General features: G+C 49.9%; 2 protein-coding genes across 2 annotated transcripts in view; one reads left to right on the forward strand and one right to left on the reverse strand.

The window, feature by feature from the left end:
- LOC144277060 (natriuretic peptides A-like) lies at positions 1-8,134 on the forward strand. Its single transcript, XM_077837584.1, has 3 exons — positions 1-126; positions 274-594; positions 8,081-8,134. The coding sequence occupies exons 1-3, from the start codon at positions 1-3 to the stop codon at positions 8,132-8,134; spliced, it is 501 nt and encodes a 166-aa protein (XP_077693710.1).
- CLCN6 (chloride voltage-gated channel 6) overlaps positions 4,829-19,929 on the reverse strand; it is a 24,160-nt gene continuing 9,059 nt past the window's right edge. The window contains exons 12-23 of the mRNA XM_077837181.1: positions 19,625-19,791; positions 18,323-18,449; positions 17,793-17,922; positions 17,317-17,470; positions 17,060-17,219; positions 16,781-16,887; positions 15,196-15,382; positions 14,385-14,542; positions 13,306-13,462; positions 12,480-12,587; positions 11,789-11,914; positions 4,829-9,272 (exon numbers count right to left, since the gene is read on the reverse strand). Coding sequence (XP_077693307.1) covers positions 9,192-9,272; positions 11,789-11,914; positions 12,480-12,587; positions 13,306-13,462; positions 14,385-14,542; positions 15,196-15,382; positions 16,781-16,887; positions 17,060-17,219; positions 17,317-17,470; positions 17,793-17,922; positions 18,323-18,449; positions 19,625-19,791 — 1,662 coding nt within the window. The 3' untranslated portion in view covers positions 4,829-9,191. The remainder of the gene's footprint in view (positions 9,273-11,788; positions 11,915-12,479; positions 12,588-13,305; positions 13,463-14,384; positions 14,543-15,195; positions 15,383-16,780; positions 16,888-17,059; positions 17,220-17,316; positions 17,471-17,792; positions 17,923-18,322; positions 18,450-19,624; positions 19,792-19,929) is intronic.

A 19,929-nucleotide genomic window follows, 5' to 3' on the forward strand; every position in this document is an offset into this window, starting at 1 on the left:
ATGGGCTCCTTGACTGCTGCTGCCCTCCGGTTCCTGCTGCTGCTGCTCACCATGAAGCCCCAAGGAAGAGCCAAAGCTCATCCCATGTACGGCTCGGCCTCCGCTGCTGAACTGGCTGACTTCAAGGTAAGGCAGCAGACATCACTGGCAGAACACAATGCAACCAAGGGCTGGGGGAGCAGGGAAGGTGTGCACTGCTTTGCCATTCACTCCATCCCCTAGGGTGATTCTAGGGTAATGCTATCTCCCCCGCTGCCTCTCTCTGCATTTCAGACCCTGCTGGACCGCCTGGAGGACAAGCTCCCATCAGAAGAAGCAGAGGCAGGTCTGTCCCAAGAAATGAATGAGCAAGCCCCAGGAGATGCCTCACGTTCCCTCGCTCCCTGGAACAGCGAATACATTAGACCCCAAAGAGAAGGCCTTGCCTATGGGCGCAACAGCTGGGAGCGGCCCAAGAAACCTCCATCCGCCCAGAGGAGCAAACTACGAGCACTGATGAACTCGCCACGCAGCATGAGAAGGTTCTCGGATTGCTTTGGCCAACGGATAGATAGAATAGGAGCCCAGAGCGGACTTGGATGCAACAACTACAGGGTAAGAGGGAGAGGGAATGGCTGACCTACTCAAGCACAGCTGGGGCACTGGATACAAACTAGAGTAAGGATGAAGCAATGCTATGCTCTGGGCAGAGTTCCTGGGAAGTCACAGGTGGACTGACTGGTCTAGGTTAAAAGCTGGACAATGGATTTCGAGGGGTCTCCTACCCCAACTCTCTTGTTCTTGTGCTGCAGTGTCCAGGTGGATAATTTAGAAAAAACAGTGGGACTTAAAATGGGTTGGGAGCTCCAGCTCCAGTGCAATTGGGTGACACTCTCTCTTAACATGTCTTTTCTGAACTTTTAGGAAATTTTCATTTTTAGAAACAATAATGAAGACTGCGTCCTTTTCTGGCTGAGTCCCGAAAAGTCAGTTCCCTAATTTAACATAAGGGCTGCAGTGAGAACACATAACCCTGGTGGAATGGTGCACTCAGACACCAGCCATAAGACCCACCCTAGATAGAATCCTTTCAAGAGCGATGCATTTGATTCCAGAGCAATGGAATTTTCCACAGTGAAGACCATAAAAATCAGAGCCCATCTCTTGGGGGTCAGTGCAGCATTGTTCCCCTTCAACATCTAGCATTCTGCTCAGTCTAGTTTTTACAATCCAACCTGAGGGGGTTTCTACCTCTTCTTCCCACGGGAGATTGGTCTGCTATTTAAAAGGTATCATTGCCAGTCAGTTTCCCTCACTATTCAGACTCAAATGCGGCCTTTTCTTAATTTCAGAACATTGTTCACAGGGCACATCCTTAATGCAAAATTTTACTGGGTTAGAAAATAAAGGATCGAAGGATCAACCAGCATGAGGCTGACAACTTTGCAGTCAGCATAGACCAGGGCAAGTCCTGTACAGCATCATGTTCCTTAGTCCTGGTTACACCCCAGTCCCAGTGGGGAGTAACCTTAAATAGCCAGCACGGCACCAAACTCAACTATCCTCATCTAAACTGCACAGTCATCACGATAGCTAATTCGCCTCTTCAGGGTCCTGGTCTCACCTGATAACACTTTGTAATGATGAAAAAGCCCGTGGTTAGCCCCCTGTGAAACACACTGAACAATTCCAGTGCCTCATTGCTCTTTATGTGATGCAAGGATTTAAACATTTATGGCTTAACCGCCACATCTTACTCCTGTCTTAGCCAAGCTCCATCTGTTCAGCTCATGTAGCCATGCTCTAGTATTGTTCAGGATCACGTGCAGCAGACAGTCTGATGTGTTACCTTCCCACCACTTTAAGATCCCAGCTAGTCACAAACCATGGGAAGGCTCCTCTCAAAGCTTAAAAGGAAACAGCATCCATCCTCTCTTGTGATGAGTTCAGGACAGAGGGGCCCAAATATTTAACACCACAGAAGCCCAGCTGGAGGATAGAGGAAAAGGGATCTGGAGGGGAAAAAAATAAGAAAAAAGGGATGCTGGTGGACTTCTCAAGGGGAAGGGGCTGCTGATGCACCAGTAGCTGGTTAAGTTGCTCCTGTCCTTATCCACCCTTTAAAACCATGCCTCGCATTTGTTCTGATTCACCTTCTTTTAAGAACAAGGATTGTTGAGTGGTGGGACTCAGGAGATCGAGGATCAAATCCTGGTCTGCCACAGATTTCCTGTGTGACCTTGGGCAAGTTTCTTCATCTCTTTGTAACCCAACTCCCCTTCTGTTAAAAGGGGATAATAATTCTCCCACTCTCCAGTTGCCTTGTCTGTCATCTCTTGTGTTCGTGTATAGTACCTAGAGCACCAAGATCCCGCTCTCCATACCTTTAGGAGCTATTGTGATGGCCGCTGTTTTAAGCAACACACCGGTGACTGAACCAGGGACTCTTAGAGCTAAAAGCATAAGCTCTGTACCTGTAACAAGCTCACCAGCAGGTTATGCTCTGATAGTACAAACAACCCTCCTCCAAAGAATAAAGAAATTTACCACCCCTATATTTACTTGTCCTTTTCTCCTTCAGTTTTGAAGCTCTACCTGGAGATGGGGGCAATCCTGATCTTCTTCCTCAGAGTCCTGGACATCAAAGCTCTTCCAAAGTCAACTGCATCTTCTCAGCTCCTCGCTGGTAACTTATGTTGCAGCAGGGACAGTAGGCAAAACTCAACTGCCATCTGTCTTCATCCGTTTGCAAACAATTTGCCCCCCACCCTCCCAGCACCATGAGTCAAACAATGTACAGGCTTTCTCCCTGAAGTGTAAGGGAGAAGGGATAATTTTAGTCCATTGTCACTGAAAAGAATTCCAGCCTAGATTTCAGCACCATGGACAGAAAGTGCAGGTCTGTTTCTTTCATCAAATAAATGAGTGCAATAAAAGGCTATGGTTAATTTTTCCATACCCTGCATGACCTGTCTGTGTGTGTAAAAATGTAGCTCATATGTAGTTAAGAGGACCACAGCAAAACCTCACTGGCCTGCACTAATGCACCTGGTAAATATAAGCAATTTAAGGGTATTGGGGGTCTCCTAACAAGTGCTCTGATTTAATGGGCCTATAAACCCCATTTAAGTCTGAGTACAGGCACTGGGCTGCTTTAAGTGTAACCGTATTATAGCTGCTGTATTAACTCAACTGTGCTTAGTATAAAACCAAAGACCAAGAGCTATCTATAACCAGCTTACTCCTTTCTTCTCCAAGCAAGACACTTGCTGTTTCAGTCCTATGACAAAATACACCTCCACATACATACAGTCCTGATGTTACATACATACACACACACACACGCACCTGAGTCCATACATACACCTCGGCACAGTCCCTAAGCTGACAAGGCTGTAGCCAAGTGTCTGGCATCTGTTTCACACCTGCTGGGGATGTTTTTAAACTGCAGATGCACTGAGCTGTCAAGTGATGTCCCATCACACAGGGCTGCCTCGCTCCCTTTTAAGAGAAGTAGATCCTGTTTCCTCATTTTTTACATTACATCTGAGAGAGAAACTGAAAAAGAGGCTTTCCCCATTCCTGCCTCCATCCCCACGCCAGTGCATTTGGGAAAAGGAAGAGGAATAAGTGTAGATTGAGTAAAGGAGTTTTCCTCCCAGCCAGCACATCTTCCCCATCTCCGGAAGCACAAGAGACTAGGACCAGATTTTGCCCACAGCCACTACATCAAATTCTGAATTTCCCCGCTCCCTGAGGGTTTGGGGGGGGAGGAGGTAGGGGGGTAGGTGTGTCCCTGTCAGTCCCTCGGGCCCAACCACTGCAGATACTCCCTGCCAAAGGATGCTTGGTGCCAATTTCCAGCCAGCCTACCCGGGAGAAGCGCTCGCTCTTGGCTGCACGGAAGCGTAGGCTGGTGACTCAGCAGGAGGCAGAGGGCAGCATCTGCACACAGTCGAAGGCTAAAATAAATCCTCGCACAGCAATCGTGTCACGCAGGATGCAGAGAACGAAGAGGCTGTTACTACCGTTGTCATGCTACAGTTCACATGCCAAGGGGGGGGGAGGGGGCTGCACTTGCTACTGCCCCCTCCACAAATGACATTTTAGGACCTGCCTTACGGCAGCTACTGCTGGGGCTAGGGCTAAACGGTTTTGTTTCAGCTTGTTTTCGATTGGACAGAGAGGGTAGCACAGCTACTTGAGATACAGTAAAGCCAGCCCCAGCCTCCCTACAAGCCCTAAGCATGAAGTTAGGGCACCAGCAACACCCAAACCTCCCTTCGCTGGATACTTACTGCCGTACATATCCTTTTATAAGCTTACTGGGGTAGGGGAGGGAGGCCACCTAAGAAAGCAGAATATCGTCTCCACTGCAGTAGGGACCATCTATAAACCATGGGGGACCAAGCCTGTTGCCATCCAAGTCAATGACAAAGCTCTCCCCGAAGTCACCGAGTATGGAATTGGGTCTCTAAGTGGAGGTATCGCCCTGCTGAAATTAATATATTTGGCATAAATTTAGCAAGGATTTCAAAAGGGGATCAGGCACTGGAATAGGTAGTTAAAACCTCCAGAATTACCCAAACCAAATTCTGATATCTGGGGCAGAGGGGCGGCGGGGTGAGGAGGAAAAGGTTGCCTGGGGGCAGGTGCCCTCCTTTCTTATAAGCAGCTGGAACTGGCCACTATCAGTGATGGACCCAGACTGACCATTTATCTGAAACAGGAGGGGTGGTGGCTAGTTGTAGTATGCCTTCCAATACAAACAGCCAAGGGTCCTGGCCTAGAACCCTTATAGCAAACAGCGTTCATAGCTCCCTACCTTGAAAACATAGGTGCTTGGATCTAAGGCTGTTGGACCATTTTTATTATTGGGATGAAAAAAGTCAAAAATAAAATTTAAACAAACCATACAACGGGGAGGAAGAAAATCCCAGAGCCCAGCAGGTGCAGAAGGACACACAATGACATTTTACTCTCAGACATGTTATGGTTACAGGATGACATCCCAAGTGCCAAAGTTCAAATAAAAAATATATTCATACAAATTTAACAAAAATACAGTTTATATACACCGTGGAATTAGCTTACATCATCTCGTAACAAAAAACAGTGCAAAAAAACAAAACAAAAACAAAATAAGTGGCTGCCCTGGCATGGCTCATAGTACAGAGGAGTTAAGACTTGCTACCCGGCGTTAACACTGCACAGGAACCCAGGAAGCAGGAGTCAGCCCCCTCTACTGTCCTGAGCTTTTGACATCAATACTGATCCACTACGTGGACTCTCTCCCTTAGTGTTACTCTGATAAGAATTACAGGCACCTGTATAGTTTCTTTGTCAGCTGTTTAGCAATCGGTGCCAGACCAGAAGCAGTTAAGGTTTGCGAGAAGGGAGTTCAGTGGTCGGCTGTCTGAGCAGTCTTGGCTGAGAAGAGGATCCGGGATCCTTTGCACCCCTCGTAAGTGGCACACACGAGAGCCCCGGCTGTGTTGCATCTCAGAACCCCACTCAGAGAAGATCATCCATGACCCCCTTCATTTCTGCAAGAGGAACCTGCCCTGCTCTGGGCCATATATAATACTGTTGAGCACACCTGGTGAGCCCATTTGTGGATTTCCCTTTAAAGCGGCTGGCAGAGTGCCACAGGGGCCAGTTATGTTCTCCTGGCTGCAGCAGTGAAAGGAACTGCTTTCCTCCAGCTCTAGGTTTTTAGTAAGATGGATGCTTAAGCAGAGCAGGTGCGGCTGAGCACGGAGTGGAGTCCGGCAGCCTTTGCAAGGTAAGGCATGGCTAGTGCCCAGACATACCTGAGCAAGATGTTTCAGCTCGGCTTGCCTGGGGCTCCCAGCTCCATGACTCATTAATGAGGCCAAGATATGGTGTGGCAAAATATACTGCCATGACTTCTGTACTGAATAAACAGGACATGACAGGCAAAGGCGACCGACACAGAGTTAACAAGCCCTATTTTAGTGGCTGGGGGGGAAGTTAATTGAACTCTCACATAGCAACTGAGTAGAGCGGGAGGGACCGGATCTCTCACTGGGCTTATGAAGAGATAGAGGGAGTACAGGGCTGCTGCATCTTGTGGTTTGTGCCTTAAATGCCCGAACTCTAAGGTAACCCTAATGAAGTGTGATTGTTTTACTGCATGTTGGGACTGTCCAGGTGCCAGAACCCTTTGGAACGGAAGCTAGTGCAACACAAGTATATTTCAAACTTCCAGTTCATCTTGGGGGAGAATGGGGGAGGGGATATGTCCTGGAGTTTCTTGGAGCAGTTCAGTCTCTTTCCAGCCATGGAAACCAGTACTCCTCCTGCCCCAAAGCATAGGGAAAGCGTGTTACTGACAAGCCCGCTCTAGATATAGGTGAAACAGGCTGAAGACCCTTAGTCCGCTTATGTAGAGCAAGGCACCCCCTAAAAGTCAAAAGCACAAGCCAAAGTCAACCCACTTGACAGTCATTTAGACTCCGTTAACCAAAGATCTCCCTGAAGAACTGCATGGGCAGCTGGGACTGAGCCATCTTTCAGATGGGCTCGGAGAAGTGAGGGTGCCACTCCCACCACAGCTATGGAGCCCAAGTGGAAGGAGTACAAGATAGGTGCTGGCCCTGGGAAGATGCCTTTACTTTACTCTGGGGAGCTGAAGGATCAACACCCACCATTCGGGCTACCCTGGAAGGTTCTCCTGAGCACACATGCTATTTGGAATGGTGGAGGAGACTGAACAGCTGACGCAAGCTGGGGGGGAAGGTGTGAGGAACCTGTTCCATGCATGCTGGTCACACAGGACCCCACCCGGGCTGGAATGCAGAACTTGGATGGTACTTGCTATAACCAGATGGACCCAGGAGGGTGAAAGTCAATTGCTGAAGGGAAGTTTTGCACTACATGTAGCAAGGCTCCTCCCTCTCCACTTAGCAGGATATGCAAGGAGGGCCAAGACCTCTGCTCCAGACTCAGGGAGGAGCAGGGCTTCACAGGAAGTCTGCTGCCAGTCTCGTAAGAGGGGGGAAAGATGAGACCCAGGGCAGGGTTTGCAAAATTTCATTGGAAGTGACTAAAGAAAATCTCCAAAGTGAATAAACCAATATGCAGCTAAGCCCTGCCCTATACGCAGGGGGGGCCTTTCTCCACTATATATGTCAGAATGGAGTCAGGGGACCTTCTTTCGTCCTTTGCTGGTTACAGGCTGTAATGCAGATACGACAGAGTTATCTCCTATCTACAACACAAACTCCTATGATCTGGTTCTTTGTATGGTGTAGATACCCCCAGAGACCGGATCTCCCTGCACCAACTCAGCCACCCGCAACCTGGTCTGCAGGGGAAAGCTTCACCAATTACCAAAAGAGACTTGCTTAATGAAGGGTACAGTGCGTGGCACTTGTGTTCTGTGCACGCTACCTGTTACCTTAGAGAAGTCAGAGCACAGCAACCTCAGCCACAGCCCAGCACGGGAACACACAGCTTCCCCGGACAAACTCAGCTTGCAGATCACGGACTCTGCAATGGACACGTGAAAACACAGGTTTTGCAATCCCTCTATGCTTGGAAGGAAGAGCCCTCAAGATGGCTCAGTTTTAAAATAAAACAGACTCCTAAAACAGCAGCTCCTTTCATGGCTAGCTAAAGCCCGGTATGGCGTGGAACAGGTTAACCGAAGGGCTGGTGAGAGGGCTGTGGGGAACCTTTCCTGGGATGCATTCCACAGGTTAGCTGGGCCAGTCTCAGAGGAAGCAAGAATGCTCTGTGCTTTATCAAGCCAATAAGTTCTGTAGCCCCTGAAGGCATGAAGCTGGCTTCCCACAGTTATCTGAATGCAAAACCCACAAGGGCAGGAGCCTGCTGGAATGACACAGGTGCTGCCAGGATGGTACCTGCCAGAGCACCAGACTGGCTGTGACTGGCTCCTAAATGCTGACTTTTCCCTGCAGGTGATTCTGCGGTTGCAACAAACATCCCAAGTGCTCTTAGAGCTGCCAAAAGCCCTTCCACTAACTGCTCTGCAGAGCGCTGGCTGGCAGTCTCAACCTCCCAGAGCCCCTTCTGGCTGGCCGCAGCATGAATTGCACCTTCTCTTTCCGTGAAGCCGACAGAAGCCAACCCTGCTGCTGTCGCTGCTGAATTGGAGCTGGAGGAGTAACGCTCATGCTCTTCCCCGTAGTGAGCTTGGGGCTTGCCGGGCTGAGAAAAGAGATTTCCTCCATCTCCACAGCCCTGACTGTAAAGATGCCCCTGGAATCCATAACCCCCGAGTGAAACCAGGCTCTTATCACTGGATCTCTGCGGGAGGGCACTACATAATGCTCCAAAGAGGCGCAACATAGCATTACAAGGAAGGGACAAGAGTGCCTTATAAAAGACTTCTCTTCTAAGGGGAATCATTGGCAACAGCTGATGAGGTTGACGGGATTTCTCTCTTCCGAGTTGTTTTGTGGGGGCATTAAGGGTTTCTAATCCAGAACAGTAATTAGAACCAAGCTGTTTTGGATTCTTGACTTGCCCAGATGCTCTCAGCAGCCAGCTGCCGTCAGACTAATCCATAGCAGGGATTCCAGCACCGAAGGACATTAAGAAATTAGGAGCTTTAAGAACTGAACTGAAAAACCATGAAGCCAGAGTGAAAAACCTGGACAATTAAGAGTTCCTGATGGCAGAAAATTCCCCACGCCCCCCAAGGAGGTGTAGTTTTAATGCCACTGAGAATAACCAGCAATTTAGTGTTTGAGGATATTAGCAAATTGCAGGGGGTGATCTCAGCTTTGACAATGACCCCTTCTCGTGTGAGTAAGGCAACTACTTTAGCAGAACTGGGAAGGGAAAAGAAATCAACAAGAGAAGGGAGGGGAAATTTGCTGCACTCCTCCACGTGGGACATGGCGTAGCTGGCGATATTGTTACCCTCCAAACTGCAGGCATTTCTACAGGAAAAGCAGCCTCGGGGCAACTTCTGATGAAAGGAGACGGCAGGAGAGAAGAGAGCATTCTGGCCAAGAGCAGTCAAAGCAGCACCTCTCTGGGGCTGGCCAGAGGCTCTGGACTCAGATAGCTCCTCTACTCTCTGCCAGCGAGATGTTCTCTGGTCCCCAGACTGCGTGGGAGAGAAGCCATCCATCATGTCCTTGGTCATGGGGCATCCAAGCAGAAAGCGAGGGCATGTGCAGGCTTGGAGGAAGGAGGGAGCCATACCGACAGCAGGCTCAGATGGTTTGGTAGTGCTGTCTCAGTCTTGCCTGCAGAAATTCATGAGTCAGGTTGTGTCGAGTTATTATTCCAACAATCTGGTGAGGGGAAAGAGGAAACCATACAAGTCAGTCTCACCGACTCACATTAGGAGACACGGGCTTGGTGGAGGAGAGGAGGCAGTAGTGTTTCTTCTGGCTGACCTGAAAAAACCAGGTGAGAAGGCTTGGGCAATTCTCCGAGAGGCTTGGTCTAGACACAGGGCTGGGAGCGGGTTCAAGTTCTAATCCCTGCTCTGACAGGATTCTCTTTCTTAGGGCTTGTCTACACACACAAGTCACGCCAAAGTAACTATACTGGTATAATGGTAGCACAACCCTACCATGGATACAGTAATAGCAGTATGAAGGTACTTCATAACCATGTGGAAAGGAGAATAAGCTGTACTGGTATAAGGCACTTTTATATCCATGGGGCTGTTCCTACATCTGTAGGAAAAATCAGACTGCTAACCAAAATAGTTACATTGGTACAAAATCTGCATCTAGTCGAGACCACAGACAAGTCACCAACCTCAGACTTCCTCCATTTGAAACTGGTTTAATACTGCCCATATGGGGTGGTGTTGCTTCGTGCGCTATATAATGATGTGCATCGAGTTGGGCACCTCTGTGGCCGGAATGTCGGAGGTGCTGAGTGTATCACTGGGAGCATCAGGCGCTCAGCACCGTGGGAAAGAAAGGATGCTTAAAGTGAAGCAGCTAAAAGGAATGCTTTGGGCCAATGTGTTAATGATCTCCAGTCTCCGCGGAAAAGAGTGAAATTGTCTCTAGATCAGTTTCTTTCAACTCACCTTCCATAGGGTCCAAGTAGCCAGGTTTCTAGTCACCCCCTCTATAATATCATGCATAATCTGCTTCATCTATTTTCAGCCGTTTCTAGACTGTGCTAGTTACATCTCAGAGTATCATGTCAGAAAGAAACTCCTCAGTGCCATATGTTAGCTTGCTTTTGGACACCCACTCTTCCGAAACTGCCTATCTGGTCATGGCCCAGCTGTACGTGACCGGGTCCCCAACACCCTCCTTCCTCACCCCCGGGAACAGCTCCATGCTCAGAATAGGAAATCTGAGGGAGGGAGGGAGGAACACAGCCAGGGAATACTTCAGACTACAGCTTCAAAGGCAGCTAAAGCTAGGATCTCTCCACACTTCTACCCAGCTTAACTTTTACCGTAAGGGCCAATACAAGGGCTGACTCAGGCCCGGAGATGTGCTGGACTCTCCTCATGAGCCAGCAGCATTCGGCACTTCTGAATCAAGACATTTTAGCTAATTTTGTTAATTGCCTTTTTAGCCTCAGAGTCCATCTGCTGGCTCCTCTGGCCAGCAGAACCCTTGTATGGGTGTACTAGAAAGACACGCCCATGAACCCAGTGGTGGGACGTCACATGGGAGACTTATGGTAGCAGCAATGCATTCTAGGCAACCCAGGAGAGCTAGCGGACTATGACTAAACAAGGTAAAGTGCTGGCTGCTTCCTGGTCTCAGAGAGAAGCCACCACCGCCCTCTCCTACAGCGCTGCTCAGGGAAGATTTAAATCTCGTGAAGTACGGTCAGTGGCAGAAACACCAGGTGGTGTTCAGCAGAATGGGAATGCATTTAAAGATTAGCGCTAGGATCCTTTCATATACTCTGTAGGGTCACAGTAGAAAATGCATAACCGCTCAATAGCCCTTGCTTGCAACGTTTGCTTTTCACTAGCAGGCTCAGTGGGGCAAACATCATAAATCCTGACATTCGGAGAAAGCTTCTGCAGCCTCATCCTTGCCTACCACATCAGTTATGTCCCTGAAATACACCTGAGCTAATTCTAGGCATTAGATAAGAGGATGACATGTATAATCTCTGGGGCAACTTGGCTTCATGTCACATGATAAATCCTGTCAAGAGACCCACCAGTGCAACAGCTCACCCAATACATGAGCAAGACCCTCTCCCGCACATATTCTGCGGTTAGTCCTGGTATGCTTTCCGGATTTTCTTATCCGGCTCCAGCACTAGTGAGGGGATGCTGACTCTTTACTATGTTTATGGGAAGCTGAGGACACCTGCTGGGCACTTTGGGGCACTGCAAAATGCCACAACAGTTCTGGATAATTGGATTCGTTCTATACTTGACTGTCTCAGCTCTTACGAAGACAAAGTAAATTCCTGTTTTAATAGACAGATGTGCCCAACCTGGACAGATCGCTCCCAGGGGCTTTCAGTCTTCTTTCGCTGCAGAAGCTGCCAAAACAGGGGGCAATTAGTGCCATTTGTGGTGGGTTTTGTCAAGTGGACCCTGGCCCACTGGAAAGTGGACTAAGACCCCTGAACAGGCATCAGACAGCATTAGCTTCCAGTCATGGCCAATCCGCGCTGGATCCAGACTCGGGACAGGTGAAGGTTTCAACTTTATTACCAGAGAGAGAGGTTTCTCCAACCCTTGAAAGTCACATTCTGCTCGCTGTCAGAATGGGTTTGTTCAACATCAGTCTGGGACTGAAATGGAGCATGGGGCACGCCCCATAATGCCCCACCCAGCCAGGACATGGCCGCAGTATGGACTCACCTCTCCCACTGCATTCACCACTGGTAAGTGCCTGAGCCCCATTGTCCTAAACAGGTTGAAGACTTGCGAGGCATGGGTGTTAGGGGACACCGTGAAGGGAGATGGGTTCATGTAAGGGGTGACGTCCTGGGGAGAGTCAAGAAGAAAACACCAAGGTCATTTCTACCAGGTAGTTTCCAAGTGAATGTCCATTCTCCTGGAAGCGAGGGGATGATAGGGGTGCTTTAGCCTTGTAGACTCCATGAGTCTTGGGCCCTTTCGGGCATGCTGGCTGAGCCTGCTGGTCCAATGCAACGGCAGGGAGATTTTGAACAGGTACAAGTGAGATCCATATTCACTTAAACCAAGAGTCAAGTCTAGTGAGAACAGGAGCTGTTCTCCCACTAACATTCAATTGATTTCTTAAATTCAGGCAGATAGGAAGTGGTCGGAAGAGTAGTTCAGACAGATGTCAGAGGTGCAGGATTTTTGGTCACTGTCACCCAGAGTGGATTTGAACCTGGGCTCACCCTAAAGCAGCAGCCTGGGGAGACCAGAATTGGAATTTGGGAAGTAAGATTAGGTATAAAGTGTCTCCATAACCCCAGGCCAGGGAAGCATTTTTAAGAGGTCTTTGGAGCACTCCTGAGAATGTGTATCAGGGAGAAAGGGCACCACAACACGGCAACAGGGTCCCCTCAGCATCTCTTACCACTATCATGCGGGGGTTCAGCAGCGTGAGGTCCAGGTCATGAATATCGGGGTAACGGGGGTAATCCTCAGCCATCTCGGCATACGACAGTCGAGGCTGGCTGGTGCTCTGCAATTGAAAAATGAAAAAGCCTCGCTGAGGAGAAGCATCGCCCTTCCTAAAGCAGATGAACGGCTGAAGCCACACAAGGGCATAGCTGAGACTGGTGCTCTCAGCAACCCTCCTGGTCCCGCCGACAAGCTCAGGGAGTTACACACGTCTGGAGAGGGATTCTTAGCAACAATTCACAATGGCACAGGGCACATTTAAACAATACAAGGAGTCACGCTTTTGGCAGAGGAGAGGAAAGGACTGATTTGTTCTCCAATCCCATGGAGGATCTATTCCCACCTTTGGAAGGCGGCACCAGGATACTTTGTGGGAGTTGGGCACCAAACAGGCTAGATCATTTCTCTTGCTACACGCCCGGAGATACCTCTGTCCAGCAAACCACTGAGAGGCAGAGACACGGGGGACAATAACACCATGCTGACGGGTGCACTATGGTGTCAGACCTCTCCCCTCCCACGAGGGGATGTCACCTCTATGCAATACACCGGGTATATTCACAGACAAGCTGCTATTGTTTGGTAGCTGCGCCTTCCCCTGTGCTTGCACAGTTACATAACAGGAATAGTTCTCACTTTGCAGACAAAAGGGAGGATTCACTGTTCTACGGGGACGATGGAGTTTAAAATACTGCATGCCAGCCCCTGGGGATGCCGTCTTCCCAATTCCTCCCTGCCCACAGAGAATCCTCATCTGCCCCAGAATCTGCAAGACTCACCGACTGACTCTCAGAGTAACAGACTCCTCGGACGAGCAGGGTAACCAGCTGCGAGCGTAAGATCAGGCCGTGGAACGTCAGAGGTCGGAAGCGTTCCTCCATGGTCCACTCTTCACTGGGGGACTGGTCTGGGTACAGGTTGGGGTAGGGAGTGTATCTGTGACAGATTTCACACCACTTGTTACAATGGGTACTGCTTGGAAGTACTTAAAGTAACAATGGCAGAGGAACAGAACCACCAAAATAGGTTACTGTCTGACAGCTGTGAAGTGCTTGGTCCACACTGAGTGCCTTTCATGCAAGCATTTCAAAGCACGTCACAATGGGGAAAACACTTGCCCATCTCTCGTACAGATCAGGAAACAGAGGCAAAGAGGGTTAAGTGACTTGCCCCAACACAGCAACTCAGTGGCAGAAGCAGACCAGAAACCAGCCTTCCCAACGCGGAGCCCCTGCTCGGACCATGAAACCACGTATGTGTGTGAAAATCAGCTGCGGGTCCCAGCCCGGGTCCCAGCAGGCTGCTGTCCACATTGTGAAACCAGACCAGCGCAGTAGGACACTGGCTGCAAGCTCAGCAGGGATCACCCAGGCCGGGCGAGGCACACGAGGGGGGAAACTTTGCACTGCCACCGCCCGTGCTGCAGATACAGCTGGCCGGCTGGCCTCACATGCCCCACGTCCCCTTACGAAAGAGGGGCAGGTGCTGCTAGGAGACTCCCAGGTACACCAGGCCCAGCAGGAGCCCGGAGGGAAATCTAGAGGAGGAATGGAGAGGATGGGGCTGGAGTACAGTAAAGAGAGAGGAAGAATGGTTCAGTGGCTAAGGCACCAGCCCTACAACTTGGGAGACCTGGGTTCAAGTCCCTGCTCTGCTGCAGACTCCCTGAGTCACTTAGTCTCTCTCAGCTCCCCATCTGTACAATGGGGCTAACGGCCCGGCCCTGCCTCACAGTGCGTCGTGAGGATAACGACAGTAAAGATGTGAGGTGCTCAGTTACTATGGTAACGGGGAACACACAAGCACCACAGGTAAACCCCACTGTGTTTCCAGCCATCGTCACCTCCAGGGGTCTCACCGTCTCTCCAGCATCTGCTGCAGCAGATCCTCCTTCTCAGGCGGCTCCTCTGGTGCAACGTGCTCATCACACATGTTGCGCAGCTCGCTTGAGGGGTAAGATTTCATGGACTGGCTCCGCTTGCGCTGCTCTCCAGCTCTGGTGAGGATGCTGGATTTCTGCAGGGGGGGGTGGAGGGGTGGTGTGAGCAGAACCTTTAGACAAGGGACATGGGTCTTGTGCAAAACAGGGGGTCAGAAACCACGTAAAGTGCAGAACATCTGAGTGCTCTAGGCAAGGAGTGCAAGAATTAACCGTTTCTGATCTCAGTTGCCAGCAAAGGACTATCTACTCTAAAGCTCTCCTAGGAATGGTATTTGCAGAATTGCCAGGACTGCAGGATCCACTCTCTTAAAAATGAGAGAATCTAGAGCTGGAACAGGCTTGGGGCTGCTCAGCTAGTCCAGCTTCTTGCTAGCTCAGGAGTGCTCCATATGGCACATCCACAAGCATTCCACACCCTCCCGCCCACCCCTGCCCGGTGGTAAGTGTCCCGAAGGAACGAGTTTCCACCACTGCCCTTGGGAGAGAATTCCTCATGGAGCACGATGGCTTCACTCCATCCCTCCTGCCACATATTTAGAATATTAGGAAACTTCCTGACTCCAAAAAGTATTCGGCTGCAGAACAAAGTCACGGACAAGCTGCAGACGGAGGCAAGCATGAAGCATGCACCAGCCACAGCCCAGATGACACAGGAAGCTGCCCCCCTCCAGGATCAGAGAAAAGACCCGTATCCCTGAGGTTACTGGGCAGCCACCTCCCTCCTGACCTTGAATCTAATGTTGTTGCTGATCAGCTGGTTCCCCTTCATGAACTCCTTCTCGTTCCCCCGGTTCTCTGTCACCACAGGGAAGGCGTGATGGACCGTTGTGCGGAGGATGCTGACCAGCGACTGGATCCGGGTGTGGGGATACACGTACGTCAGATTGGGCTCCATGATATCACTGGCTCTCAGCCTGAGGCAATGAAGAAATGCACTGCTGTAGGTGCCAACATACTTGCTGCAAACAAGCATGGTGCAGAACCAGCACCAGAGAGAACCCCAAGGAACCTATTCCACATTAGTGCTGCCTTTGCCCTTCCTACAAACCCTGTTTGCAGAGAACAGCTGTAAGGTTACTGAGGCAGCAACATTATCTACATAGCATCACAGGAATTAGACAAGATGACAAAGGCTCCTGTCCTAAAGAGCTTACCATCTAACTTAGACAGACAACACGAGGATTTCTTCAACACCACCACCCAGGAAAAGGAAAACCAATGAAGAGACACTTCACACGAAACAGCAACTGTGTACTGCCTCAATGTTTTCACCAAGCCCTTCGTTGCTGTGTTCTGTCGCAACCTCTAGGCTTTGCGGTTTGACAGGAAGCAAAGTGTACGAGTACATGGGGAAGCACCCGTAGGACAGTGATTTTCTAGCAATGTCAGACAGAGCCTGCCCCTGCTACCTCCCTTCACTACAAGAACAATAGGTTCTTTAGCTGGACATAAGAGTGGCCATATTGGGTCAGACCAAAGGTCCATCTAGCCCAGGATCCTGTTTTCCGACAGTGGCCAATGTCAGGTGCCACAGAGGGAATGAACAGAACAGGTCATCATCAAGTGATCCATCCCCGTCGCCCATTCCCAGCTTCTGGCAAACAGAGGCTAGGGACACCATCCCTGCCCATCCTGGCTAATAGCCACTGATGGATCTATCCTCCAGGAACTTATCTCCTTTTCTGAACCCTGTTATAGTCTTGGTCTTCACAGCATCTTCTGGCAAAGAGTGCCACAGGTTGACTGTGCGTTGTGTGAAAAAATACTTCCTTGTGTTTGTTTTAAACCTGCTGCCTATTCATTTCATTTGATGACGCCTAGTTCTTGTGTTATGCGAAGGAGTAAATAACACTTCCTTATTTACTTTCTCCACACCAGTCATGATTTTATAGACCTCTAGAATATCCCCCCTTAGTTCTCTTTTCCAAGCTGAAAGTCCCAGTCTCATTAATCTAGACCCAGTCTTATTAATTAACGATGCATTTCAATCAACCAACCAATCCTGGTGAGATATTAGCCCACTTTAAAGATGAGAAAAGGGAGGTCCAGAGAGATTAGGTGACTTTCCCAGTCCACAGTGGCAGAGAAAGGGATAGCGCTCAGGAGTGCCTTTACTCTGATCACTCTGCCATCCACCTTTCTCAAGAAAAGCCCCAGGCTTCACGCCCAATCTCAAGCTACTTCCCCAACGCTTCCATGAAGTCCTGTAGGGAGGGACGAAGGGGTGTCCCACCCCCAAGAGCATTTACCACCAGGCCAGAGAACCATAATCAGTTCTCAAACACAGGTACAGTCAAGAGCATTGTCCTTACTTGTCCATTTCCACCTCCGTCTCCCACTCCAGCAGTGGCACCCCTCGCAGGATCACATGGATGTCATAGATGCCCTTGTTAAAGAAATCCCCTGTCCATTTGGCTACCTAGGAAGACAGAAAAGCACCAGTTCAACCGCTTTCCAAGCACAGGACTCCTTGTCCTCAAACCTGAGAGGAGGTGGATAGGATGGACATGCATAGGAGCTTCCCTCAGCCAAGCAGAGAAAAGCCGAAGTCCAGCCAGGAACCAAGAGAGGGGTGTAGACATGGTGCTCACCATCAGGGTGATCATTATCGGAAGCCCGTACGTGATCTCATTGGTGGATTCTATCAGGATAACGGTGAGGCTAATCGTCATGCGGACCACGCCTCCCAGGAACGCCGCCGCACCAATCAGCGCAAAGGTCCCCGAGTAGATGTGGTCCAGCCCAATGTAGCTAGGGAGGAAGCACACACAGCTCTGGCATCAGAACCAAGCTGCTCAAGTGTCTAGCCAGCTTCGGCAGCATTCTACAGCACACACACGCAATGCACCTTTTGAGGAGGTTGGCGACCAGGCGTCCGAAGGCAGCCCCACAAAGCAGCGACGGTACAAAGAGACCACTGGGCACAGAGCTCCCATACGTCCAGCAGGACAGTAAGAAATAGAGAAGGAAGAACAGGGAGAGTGTGACTGGGCTGAAAGTACCTGCAACACAAGAAGAGTTATGACCCAGGGGGCACAGGCCTCCCGGGACCTCACAGAGTCCTCCCTTGGGATCGGAGCAGACTCTCCGCTCTACCTCAGAGCAACTCCTTAGTCTCAGAGTCCCAATGAGCATTAGTGAGGATGACGAGACAGAGCGAGGGGGAAGCTAGGACCGCAGGCTCTATTCTCAGCAGGCCCTGAAAGCTACAGGAATTTGAAGACGCTTTTAGTTCTCAGATTCCCGTGGAAGCACAGGTGAGGCTTAGACCAGACTCTGATGATGCTGGTGGGGACCTGAGCACGACATCTCCTGGACACTCACCATCCTGGTGGAAGAGCTGCAGGATGGCTAACTCCTGGGGGTTGAAGAAGAGCGTTGCCATGTCGTTGTAGGTTTCATTAGGGCAGAAGAACGTCTTGATGCTTGAATTCACGTCCTCCGATGAAGAGCCCTAACCAACAGCAATCAGACATTATGTGAATTTATAATCTGGTCAAGCCGCACTGGGAGTTGCCACTAGGACCGGAGTAAAACCACACACCCCTTTCAGCATTGCCTTTGGGGAAATCTCATCCAGACAGAGGACACAGGACTTGAAATGAGCCCAGATACACAACTGCCACCAATTTTCCCCAGGGGGGCAATATTCTCTCATGCATCCGGCTTTCATCAGCACATGCAGGCCTATCGGCAAGTGATGGAGTCTGTTAGTGAAGCTCTGTGGGTACGTCTATGAAGGGCGTATATTAACGTAAGCGAGGTTGCGTTACATGGGCACACTTTACAGATGCATGTTTCCTGGGCTGGTGGAGACTGTGCAGGAATGTGCCCCTCTGTAGGACGAGTGTTACCTGAAGGCTCAGAGTGCTGTTGCCACTAGGATTGGTGGAAGACATCTGCCGGCATTCTCCTAGAATCATGGACGCTACGAACACCACAACGGTGGTTGTTAGACACACCAGCAGGCTCTCCAAGACTCTGCAAGCACAAAGCAGAAACCATGCAGGGACAACCATGCTCAGAGTAATCGAGCCCTTGGTCTTTGCACACAGCCCTGCATCCCAACGTTGCTCTGAAAAAGCGACAGTAACCAGCAATTTGGGGCTCCACTTAGCAGACAGCAGGTCATTTTAGGTTCTGTAAGACAGGCTGTCCAGTGATCATGTTCATTCTGACCAGCCACGCTGGCTGGGCAAAGGGATCCATCCAATCAGGAGTAAAAAAGCCAGTGCAGGCCAGGAGGCCACTCCTCTGATATGGGATGACAGGCTTTGAAAACTCTTTGGCTGGTGAGAGTATTTGGACACAGTGTCATTTAACTCTGCACTGGGCTTGCACTGTATAGACCCCCTCTGCCATCACATCAATCCAAGAGGCCCACACTAGGATCTGAGAGATGTTGTTACAGCCTTTCCTCCAATTTCAGTCACTGCTCCTCCTTATCCACATGCCCCCTTGGGTAGGGCTCTTGGACTGTACAGCACATGGCAAGGCTATACCCATAGCAATGTCTGACAGACATGCTTTTAGCTGCCTTCCATGGGCTTTTCTGGATCATTCAAAATTGGTCTCTTCCCTGTTAGCTACATGGTAATTTCCTGTAACCAGAGCTTGAATTATGCACTGATTTCCTGCACCAATGGAGTGGACAGCTTGACCTCAGATGTTCTGATCAAATGAACTGATTTAAGTAAAGGGCACTGTGGTATAATCAGCTGTTCCTTATCAGGACTACTTCACCGGAGCCAAGACCTAGGGAGACCCCCAGTGGTGACACACAGGCAGCACAAGCTATATTGTTAGTTTAGGAACTGAAAAGATCTACAGGATCTGTCCCTACAGCAGCCTCAAAGAACCCCCTTTATACTCATCATAAAGGTATCCTGGCTCCTGTATACCACAAGGGTCATTACAGGGATGTAGTGGGATTGTAGCAGCTGAGGTTAGCTTAGTGTTCTTTGTGAAAATGCTATACGGTTTGCCAGGTTTTGTTATTTCACTGGGATGGATTTGCCTCCTCTCACCTAGTTCCAATTTTTCAGTATTTTAGCCTACGTGGCTCTTACTCTTTGAGGCGCTGTGGACACAGACAGTGGGGACAGACAGCCACACACAGAGATTACACCAAGGCAGGTGGAAAGGAGCACTGATACCTGACCAGCTTCGGCTTTGGATGTACGTTCCGCATGCGGTATTTCGCCAGCCTCTTATTCAGGCAGTTGAAGGTGGCTCCAAGAAGGCCTCCTACAATCCCCATCATAATGAAGAACCCCAAGTCCATGGCCGTCCAGAGGTGGCATTTTTTATCAGAGTCAGAACACTGGGGAGGGAGGACAGGTGAGGGAAGAGAGAGGGAGAAATGCAGGAATGAGACCAGGCAGCAAAAGAGCAGATGGAGACGTACCAAAGCAGGCACCCAACACCGCGGCCACTTCTACCTCAGGCAGGAAACATTTAA

The sequence above is a fragment of the Eretmochelys imbricata genome, chromosome 18, assembly GCF_965152235.1.
Source record: "Eretmochelys imbricata isolate rEreImb1 chromosome 18, rEreImb1.hap1, whole genome shotgun sequence".
Classification (NCBI taxonomy): Eukaryota; Metazoa; Chordata; order Testudines; family Cheloniidae; genus Eretmochelys; species Eretmochelys imbricata.